Here is a 9,928-nt window from a genome sequence, read left to right as displayed (position 1 = left end):
GTCCTAGCCTTCGAAAGAGAAGTATGATGGGAGTCCTCCGACCGGTGGCGGCGGTATCCTAGAAGCCCAGTTCAGGAAGCTTTTATCTGGATTCCTGACTCTACCCTGGGGCCCAGCCTAACAGCTATACTAACCGAACCTCTTTCCCAAACCTCATTATTCCAGATCAAATAAGTGCTAACTTTATAACCCTTTCTTACGGTCAGATGTTACCCACCCATGGCTCAGATAAACTGGTAGCCTGAGGTTACTTTTGAAGGGTAAAATGGGATTCCCTTCATTGACAATCTAATCATCCCACCACCCCAGCATCTCCAAACCTCAAACTCCAGGGATGGGGGTCGGGTGAAGCACATCATTTTATTTCACAAAGACTGTACAAAATTCCTTATAAAACATGGTGTAGATGCCTTCTGGTTACCTCATTCTGCCCAGATCCAACTCAACTGTTGAAGGGGCAGGTGAGGGTGGGAAGAGTGTGAGATGGAATAGCATTATGTACAAGGCAGGGGTTGAAGCGGTGGTACAAGTTCTTTCATATTTACACTATTTCACATATTCACAGGTACATAGGGAGCCAGGAGGAAGGAGTGAGCTCCGGCTCTGTTCTCTTGTATAAAAAAGCACCAGTGTCCTGGACTGGACACCCACTGCTGTTAGAGACACAGGGGTGCCCAGGGACAGATCGTCACCGACTGATATCTCGACTGGAGTCCCACAACTTGGCGTTAGGTGGCTCAGCCCGAAGGCGGGCGAAGAAAGGGTGTTGAAGGGCTTCGCCCAAGGTCAGCCGCTTGGCAGGTTCATACTCTAGCATGCTTTCAATCAGATCGAAGAGCTGGTGGTGTTCCTCTGCCTCTGAGGTCAAATACCGCTGGTGGTGGAGGGCAGGAAAAAGGTGAGGCACGATGCCTTATAAGCCCTGCCTTCTTCAAGGTCCTAGCTTTCAATCCTGAAGAACCAAGGCTCTGCTCGTGACCATATGATGCTACTTGACTAGGACCACACCAGGGCCATTTCTGATGTTACAGCTCAACCTGCCTTCCCACTAGCACAATTATTCTTTCATACTCTCTCAAAGTTCTACTTATATATCCTTGACAACTTCTTTATGAATCTTCTTTAGCTTAATAAAATGTAAGCTCTTCAAAGACAGTTTATTCTCTGGTTGGCTCAAGAAATAAATGGCTGTCTAACCTCATTCCTTCCATAAAACCACTCCCTCTTTCTCTCCTGTCAACAAAAGATGTCTTCAGTTTTCCTCTCCTTGTTTCCTAACTCTTTGCTTATGAAAGGCATTCCTGGGGCAAAACAACTTAAGGAGGGGACCTCTGGGAGGTGGGTACTGCTCACTCCCAGCCCGGCTCACCCGAAGTGGTTTGCAGTTTTCTCGAACGTAGCGCCCCGCTGACGTGTTCTCATCCCAATCCAGGCGACCCCGATAAAAATATTTCTGCTTCCTAGAGGGGAAGGGGGAAGTTGAGGAATCCTCTTGTTATGGGATTAATTTCCCTTATTCTCCCATCTGAGAGTAGCTGAGGGGAAGGCAGGTGTTGAAGAAAAAAGAAAATGTGATAGAGACCAATTTTGTGGAGAGAAAAGGAGAAGGGTTACATCCCTCCCACTATAGGTTCACCTTGTCTTTCGGATCATCCTGGAAGGGATAGGACCCAAGATCCTTTCCATCATGGCTAGATGCTCTCTGTTGTCATGGGTCTGGGAAACAAAGACAGAACTGAGCAAGGGACTGAGAAGGGATGCTGGGATCTAGCTGCTAGGAAGCTAACCAATGTGGAGGAGTGAGCAGGCAGTTTCTCAGCAGACAAGGAAATCAGGTAGAAGAACGCCTAGTGGTCTTTTAAGACACCCAACCACTTACTTGGAAGAGGGTGAAGCCAACATAGTATTCGAAGATGATACAGCCTATACTCCACACATCACAAGGCTGAGACCAGCCCAACTCTAGGTAGGGATGGGAAGGAAAGGTATTATGAGGCTCAGGGGCCCCCCTCACCACCACACCACCTCACATACTTGGACAATCTCGTCCTTCCCCCTCTTACCAAGAATGACCTCTGGTGCTCGATAATGGCGGGTGGAGACAATGGTACTATGGTGCTCATGGTCAAAGGTGGCACTGCCAAAGTCTACTACCCGCACCGCTGTGCTCTTCACACTGCGCTCATCTCGCTTCTAGGAGGCAAAGCAGGAAAAACATGAACCTCTGCACAGAGACTGAGAAAAAACAGACCAAGATTCTACTGCTATTCTCTAAAGTGCTTCTGAGCCTTAAAAAACCAACTCTGACCTCCTGCCTGCTCCCACACATGTCTTCTGCTTTTACAGCCTCCCCCATATCCAGCAGAGTACTTTAGGAATGGGGGAGGAAGAGGATTTAGGAGTAACTATAGAATAGCATGCATCTGAAGAGTATACCTAAGTGATTGGTATACAGTTTTCTGATAATATATAGTAGATAGCAAAGTGAGGAATAACTTCCTTAGCTGAGATCCCCATGATCTCCAATTAGTCAACAGAGCTGAGCTTTCCTTACAGAGAAGAGAAGAAACCAAATCAAGAGCCTTGTAAGCATTTTCACTGTACAAGAAAGTTAACTGAAGTTCTGCTTCTAAATTCTCTTTGAAGCTAAATCTTAGATCTCTCACTTTCCATCTATTTTGGTTTTTTTTTTTTTTCAGAGCCAGAGCAGAAAACGTGGGAGAAAGAAGTAAAAGGGAGGACAAAAAGGGCTAAGAGAAAGGCAAAGTGGCAACGACCAACTGTGCTCACTGGCCAAGGGACAGACCCTATCCACCTTACCTTCTCTAGGTTGTAGGTGAGCTCGTAGTCCGAATTCACAAACAGAATATTTTCAGGCTTGAGGTCCGTATGTGTCAGCTTATTATCATGGAGGACTGCAGAGGAGAAGGCCAGGTCAGGGTTGGTCCAGGTGGCCAGAACTACTACCAGTTGACCCCAAGCTTGGTCACCTAGCTCAAAGCTGGTGAGGAGGAAGGTCCAGAAGCACTTGGCTGCTTTCTGCTCTACTTCCAAATGAAATGCCTATTCTAACAAGCTCTACGCTTAACATAAGTTATATATGTATTTCTCAACCAATGTTTAAAGATGGCTTGCTATGGTTTTTTCCCTCCCCTGGTCACACCTCATGATATGCAGGGATCTTACTTCCCTAACCAAGGGCTGAACCCTGCAACAGAGTGTAGAGTCTTAACCAGTGGACTATCACAGAAGTCCCTATGAGTTGTATTTTTGTGCTTTAACATATGTCTGTCTGACTCCTGTGAATTTAATTCTGTGAAACTGTATTATTCTGATGACTGAGGAGGAAGTAAGCACTGGTCTGAATTCTCACCCTGGCACTTGGCTGCACGACTCCCTGTTCCCACCTGGCTTGCTGAGAGCAGAGAGCACCTCGGCTCAGGCAAGTAAACCTCCAGCCTGAGGAGTCTTTCTGTCTCCTCGTGCTTAGCGCCTGACTGACTTTCCCAAAGGAGGGGAGTGAAGGAAAAAAGAGGTAACTAAAAGCTCTGACTTCAAATGCTTTTTCTTCTAGCTCCTGCTAGGTTGAATGTGGAGGAGAAGTAATCAGCGATGGTGAGGACATCAGTGAAGGAGTTAAGTCAGAAGAGGAAGAGATGCCAACACGACAGTGAATAGAAGAACTGCAGATTATCAAGTCGACTGTTTAGGGGCTTCACCAATGCACGAGTGAGACAGAAGAGGTCCCGTGGAGGAAGGGGCTGCCCCAGAGTCCGCCGTGGCCCACCCCACTCACACTTGACGGCCTGGCACAGCTGGAAGGCCATGTGGCGCACTTGGTGGACGGGGTAGGGCAGGTAGTTGTTGTCTTTGAGGAAATCGAAGGTGCTAAGGCCCAGAAGCTCAAAGGAGATACACATGTGGCCATGGTAGTCAAACCAGTCAAACATCTGGACACAGAGGCTGGGAAAAGAGGCGGGAAGGGGCGTGTGTGATGAGCTCCCATCTGTCCACCACTCCTCCAACAAAGGAGGACTACTGCTGCTGATTGCACATACTTGGATAAAAACAAGCCAGTTACTATCACCAAGAAAATTCAGTTCAACTACAGAACAGCCTTTCTGGCAGACCCAGGAAGTACTACTTGCCAAACTTCAAACCATTTTCCTGCAATATTTCAAACAGTTAAATAGAAGCTGTTGAGTGCCAGGCTCCAGTGTGGACCCTGAATTGTCAGACTGCCACTCCGTCAACATGACCCCAGCTCCCGCTCTTGAAATTCACTCACCATCAGCCGTCTCTGGGCCCATGTTTACACCTACTTATGTCTTTGAGTACTACTCTTAAATTTTACATTTTGATTATGCAATGTGTGTGAACAGAAAAACTATACATAAACACCTGCAACTTCATTAGCGTAGTTCTAGTTCTATTAAAAGCTTAATTACTTTTTTGATGAAAAATGTTGATTGTCAGACTCAGGGCCATTTCCAGGGCACACTCCTACAAAGGTCCTCCTGAGTTGGAGCTCAACTGCAGGGCAATCTAACTGCCCCCAAAACAAGGGGAATGGATTATAGAATGTCACAGACCCTCCCTTCCTTCCTTTTAGTAGTAGTAACGTTCTACTACTCTACAATAATAAACAAAAGATGAGACAGTCTACAACTCCTCTGCCTGTCTAGTCCATGTTGGGAAGGTTTTCCCGTCTTGAGGTGTAGCCTCTCAAGACGCCCCATACTCCAGCACTGCTTACTTCTTGTTGTCAGGGTCCTTCTCATTGATTTTCTCCAGCACATTGATTTCGAGTCGAGCTGCTTCTTTGTACTTTTCCACATTTTTAATGATCTTCAGGGCAACCCGAGCCCCACCCCTACAGGATGGCAGGAAAGGTTTTTGCTGGAATCTCAAGAATATCTCAGAATGAACAGGGCTGCCTGGGGATTAAGAAATCCTATCTTTGGCTCATTAACAAAAAAAAGTCCCAGACCAAAAAAAAAAAAAAAGAAGCCCCAGACAACCCTCACTACCTCTTTATGGCTAGCAGGTGTGGAGTCTGGAGCGGGCTGACGTTTACCTGCGATGGTCAACACACTGCACAACTCGGCCGAAGGTCCCCTCTCCCAAGGTGCTTACAATTTCATCTGAAATGAAAAAAAGCAGGGTGGGGGAGAGAGGGGGAGAAAGGGCAGGGAATGAGTTCAGTTTGAAGAAAAAAGGGTACAGCAATCTGGGGTGAGGAGATGAAGGAAGGGGGAACAGATACAGATGATCACAGGGGAAGAAAACCCCTGCGTGATTCCCACCACCTTTAACCCAGGGGCCATGAGAGCTGGGAGTGGACAGCAGAGGTCAATTCTCAACAGCAACTCAAACCACCCAGATAAACAACACCACTGAGAAAAGGCAAAAGAGGCTGTGACTTGGGTTGGCTCAGGACGTTAGGATGGCTATGGGACCATTACAGGCTATAGGATTGTTACGATTTGGCTTGTACATCGCTCTTGTAGCCAGTCCCCGACGTGGTAGATGAGGTGGCCCTCAGCGTCGTCCTCTACACTCTTGGCTCTCCGGCTGCTGTGCTGCTGTCGGGGGGCGGGGGGGGTCGGAGCAAGCCAGGTGTCGGAGCGGGGGCCGGAGGGAGGCGGGGTGGGTGGTGGAGGGGTCACCGGTCACAGGCGCCCAGCCAGGGGGGACAGACGATGATGGGGGACAGTGGAAGGGAACACGTCAGATGCAGTAAGGCGGATCAGGGTGAGAAGAGAGAGCGGCGCATAATCCCAAGTCCCCAAACCCAAAATGGGAACGGGGAGAGGTATGGGCAGAGCGGAGAAGTGGTGTCGTTGCCAATGTCACCCACAACCCCATGCTCTACACGGTGCCCTTCCAGGCAGGCACAGGTCTCCCCTTGTTCCCACCCAAGCCCACCTGCTGAGGGGGCCAGAGTCCAGGGCTTGGGGGAGAAAGGCTGTTCACAAGCAAGGTCCCCATTAGAAAATGGAGGCCTCTTGGGGGTGGAAGAGCTGCTCCCAACACAATAAGCCCAGCATGCCAGGGAGGGCACGGGGATTCACAAAAGCTCTGTGCCCATTCACCTCCAAAGCAGATTCAGGGCCCTCCAAGAGTTGGAGAGCTTCCAGGCGAGCAGACTCAGTGCCCACCTCAGTGTTCATGCCCCAATGCTTCTCACTTACCGGGGTCCCAGAGGGCTGAAGAAGAGTGGGGAGAGGAAGGGCCTGGGCCAGCACTCACCGAAGATGAACGGCTGAACGTCCGGCTGCGCCGTCTCCGCCGGCGGTGCTTCCTACGGCTGCTGCGCTGGCTGCGGTAACTGCTGTTCTCCCGATGGTACTCGTAGGAATGCCGGTAATCTGTGTCATAGTAGGCTTCTCCCCGATCTCGGCTGTAGTCGTTGCGCCTGTAGCTGCCACAGTATCGCCGGTCATATGCCCTCCGATCAGATGAACGATCGTCATAGCTGCTGTTGGACAACAAACACCCTAATTAGGTGCATCTGTTCAGGTCACAGTCCTTGCCACACCATTTAATAATAAGGTCCCCCCTCACTGAGGAAAAGCAGTAACGCGAGAAAGTAGTCCTCACACACTCAAGCCACTCTGAGAGGAACAAGAGTCAGGGCAGTGAAGTAACTCAGCACAGAGGAGGATCCCCACATCTGCACATCACTATAACCTCTAAAAAGACATCTGCAGGACAACTCCCCCTGAGGGCCCCCTCCTCCCCTCCAAGGACGCAAAGGCATGAAGAGCTGTTTCTCAAGCCATTTCTGACTGACATGCAGTTTTGCTCCAAACTATCCTTAACCCATCCCTTCCACTGAACATGCAGTTAACTTATTAAAACCATGGAGATCTAACTGTTTTATCAATTAACTGATAAACCACCTCAAGTTCCTAGTCCTTTGCATTTGCTTTCTCTTTGCCTACAACACTTCTCTTGTCATTCAGCCAAGCTTAGATGCCAAGTTCTCTGGGAAGTTTTCCCTGATCTATATATCTTGCCCCACTGCAATCAAACCTGTTGGAGGCTTCCCTAGCCCCTTTCAAAGATACTTCCTCTATGATAACACTCTTTGTAACACCACAGTGTAAATGGGTTAACTTGTTACCCATTTTGAGCATCACATAATATTAGCTACTTAGGTTGAAACTGATAAATTTTCGTTGAATAAACAAATAAGTGAGTGGGTCTAATTTGAGTTTTCTTCCTGAAGCCTCACCTCCGGGAACGGACATGGTAACTGTCTTCCCGTCGGCGCCGCCGCGTACGGTCACTGCTGCTTGACCAGGAGCGGCTTCTTCGTCTCTTATGCTTTCGGCTCCGATAGTGCTCATGGTAACTCCCCCGGCTGCCTCTCTCTGAAGAGTGGTACCTTCGAGGATGAGGCATCTGTAAGGAAAGGGAAAGGAGAAATAGTAGGGGCAAGATCTGAGTTTCCAGAAATCCTCTTCAAGGACTGGCTGCCCTAGAAATGCTGTTTTCTGCTCTTCAATTTCTACTTTTTTTTTTTTAAAACCACTCACAACTCCTCAGTCTTCCTCTGGGCTTACAATTTCTCCTTAATAGAGTAGTATACTAACTCTGGCTGAAAACTTTAGGAAATCTTCCTCATACTCAGCTCACTGCTCTATTCTGATTTTCCTCAAACAAGGTCTCATGAAGACACTCAGGCCTGGGCCACAGCTCATTACAGGTGAGGCTGTGCAACTCATGAAGACTGTAACAATTCATCCTCAGCTGGTATCTACGGTAGATCTGTGGCATTCTGAGTTCCTCACAACTCAAAGGGAATAATGATTTACTACACAATATTATCACAAATGTTTTACAATTACTCAAAGTGTAGATTATCTTCCCAAATAGGCCATTCACGTCCTGAGGGCAGGAATCCAGTTTCCCAGGTTTCCACATACAGTTGTGTAAACCAAATATAAGTAAGTTTCAGGAATCTGGGTCTGGCCCTTTGAACTATCTTAATCATTTCTCCCATCACTGACCAAATCTCCTATAGTTTTAATGCAATACATGAGGCTCCAGGCTGCAGCCAGCTTCACACCCAGCCTCCCCTCTTTTGTGCTTACTAAGAACAGAATAACTGATTTTTAATTAATATCAGCACCAGTAAACTAAAAGTTGGCCACCTTTCAGTGACTGGATTAAAATGGCATGATGCACAAACTCTTTTTTTCCTTCAAGGAAAGAATGAGAGAGAAATCACTGTCACAATCAGGGAAGACGAGACTAGGAGGACAGAATGAAATAGATCCAAAGATATCAAGGATAGAACTCTTGTTGGGTGGGTGGGGGTGGCAGCATTAGGTGCGGAAAAGGCTCCGCACCTAATAGACTCCAACATCTGGCCCCCATTTTGAGCTACTTCTCAAATTGAGGAGGAGGGTGGCATTCGATTCACTCTTGGCCCAGTAGTGCTTAACACAACCAAGAAGATGCAAGCACACCACTCTCCCAGGTAATCCAACTGTGCTTAGCACAGCCACACAAATGTCATCTGACCGCATACACTCTACCACCAAAGTCTCTCACAGGCTTTCCTTCTCCCCATCCCCCAGGTATCTCCAGCTTACAGCCTTTCTCAACTTATCTATTTTTTTCCCTTTCTCACTTAGAAAATCGAGAACTCACTCCTGAAGTAAAACTCTCTCCATATCCTCCAAGTGACACGACGGTTTCTTCCCCCGTCTCCAGCTCTGGTCCAACTTTGATATTCTGCTCTTTCTCATCTCTGAAACCACTCCTATTCGCACTCCATCACTCCTTCTCCTAGTTTGATCTCTCCCAACTTCCCTACTGGTCTTCCCAAAATACATCTAAGGTAGGTCGACCTTCCATCTCATCTTCCTACCCTGCACCTCTGCCACTTTCCAGGTTTCAGCCCCTAGAAATGGGGGCTGATTAGGGAACCCCTCTCCTCATCTCGCCCGGGCCCCTGGCCCCCAATCCAATCTTCTCTCCGCCCGCCCCACGGTCGCCGCCATCTTTCCGCGCGGCCCCGCGGCCCGCCAGCCCGCGCGCTCACCGTTCTGGCGGCGAGGCCCGTGCGCTTGTCCCACAGGAAGTCCGTGATGGCGGCGGCACTGCGGCCGGAGTCCCGGCACCCCCGCGGCGACGAAGTGCGGCTCCACCTCCCCCAACCCGAGACCCTGGGACCTCCCGCCTAGTTCCCGGGCTCCGCTCCAGTCCCTCCCGCCCCGGCTCGGTCCCCGCCCCCAGGATTCGCTTGGCGCCGCTCGCACCGCCCCCGCCCGGGGCCCGATCCCAGCTCGGTCTCCGGCTCTGGCCTCTCCGATCCGCCGCCGCCACCGCGAGCGAGCACGTACGCACAGTCGTACGTCCTGCGTCGATTCCCAGCTACCCCCGGGCTCCGCCCCCCCAGGACCGGGCACGCCTGCGCGTCCTCGCGTAGCTCGCTGCTGTCGGCCGGTTGGAGCGAGGAGTTGCTGGGGGCGGAAGTTCATGGGGCGGGGATAGAGTCGCCGGGGATTACCAGGCCGAGCTGCCCCACTTAGTGTCTTTCCGTAGCTTTCCTCAATCTTTTATCTATTTCATGAGACTTCTATGTCTTGTTTTGTTAAGTTTGAAGGTTGAAAAGAGGGCTTGTCGTTTATGGGATGTCGCCGCTCTGCTAACCTTTTGAGGCTTGTGATGCGGTGTGATTCTCCAGCATAGCCTCTAAATATTCAGTTCTTATAAAACAGTTCGGCAACCTAACCACAGCTAAGAGTACTCCCACCTTTCCTCTTGAACAAAAGCTATGCACTTTTGGGAGAGGGGCGGGTCATCGCCTTAGAGGTAAGGTTTGAAAAATGGATTGATGGAGAATCAAGCGCCAAAGGGAAAATTTGAGAACTTTATGTTACGTACTTACACGTAATATATGAGAAGTGTA

The 9,928-nt window shown here is 49.3% G+C and overlaps 1 protein-coding gene across 4 annotated transcripts; it reads right to left on the bottom strand.

Annotated features, from left to right (window-relative positions):
* Window positions 1–355: 355 nt before the first annotated feature.
* Window positions 356–9,329, bottom strand: CLK2 (CDC like kinase 2). 4 transcript variants are annotated; one of them, XM_065902720.1, is made up of 13 exons: window positions 9,059–9,329; window positions 7,241–7,410; window positions 6,253–6,478; window positions 5,498–5,582; window positions 5,078–5,144; window positions 4,757–4,873; window positions 3,797–3,963; window positions 2,821–2,915; window positions 2,064–2,193; window positions 1,880–1,962; window positions 1,637–1,716; window positions 1,370–1,460; window positions 356–874 (listed from the first exon to the last, which is right to left on the bottom strand). In XM_065902720.1, the coding sequence occupies exons 2-13, from the start codon at window positions 7,408–7,410 to the stop codon at window positions 689–691; spliced, it is 1,497 nt and encodes a 498-aa protein (XP_065758792.1). In that variant the 5' UTR covers window positions 9,059–9,329; the 3' UTR covers window positions 356–688. The 4 variants fall into 4 exon arrangements, with proteins under 4 accessions (XP_065758792.1, XP_065758782.1, XP_065758768.1 ...); XM_065902710.1 differs by having other exon boundaries at window positions 357–874; window positions 5,498–5,585; XM_065902696.1 differs by having other exon boundaries at window positions 360–874; window positions 5,498–5,585; window positions 6,253–6,481; window positions 9,059–9,327.
* Window positions 9,330–9,928: the final 599 nt, after the last annotated feature.

The sequence above is a fragment of the Muntiacus reevesi genome, chromosome 1 (assembly GCF_963930625.1).
Source record: "Muntiacus reevesi chromosome 1, mMunRee1.1, whole genome shotgun sequence".
NCBI lineage: Eukaryota > Metazoa > Chordata > Mammalia > Artiodactyla > Cervidae > Muntiacus > Muntiacus reevesi.
The sequence above is the reverse complement of the archived record's forward strand: the minus strand, read 5'-3'. Positions and strand labels throughout refer to the sequence as shown.

Coding starts and splice junctions, on each gene's coding strand:
- CLK2 (XM_065902696.1), bottom strand. CDS start 7,410: ATGCCTCATCCTCGAAGGTACCACTCTTCAGAGAGAGGCAGCCGGGGG. Junction 5,586..6,252: donor CGTTCAGCCGTTCATCTTCG/GTGAGTGCTGGC, acceptor GCCCCCCGACAG/CAGCACAGCAGCCGGAGAGC. Junction 875..1,369: donor AAAACTGCAAACCACTTCGG/GTGAGCCGGGCT, acceptor CTCCACCACCAG/CGGTATTTGACCTCAGAGGC.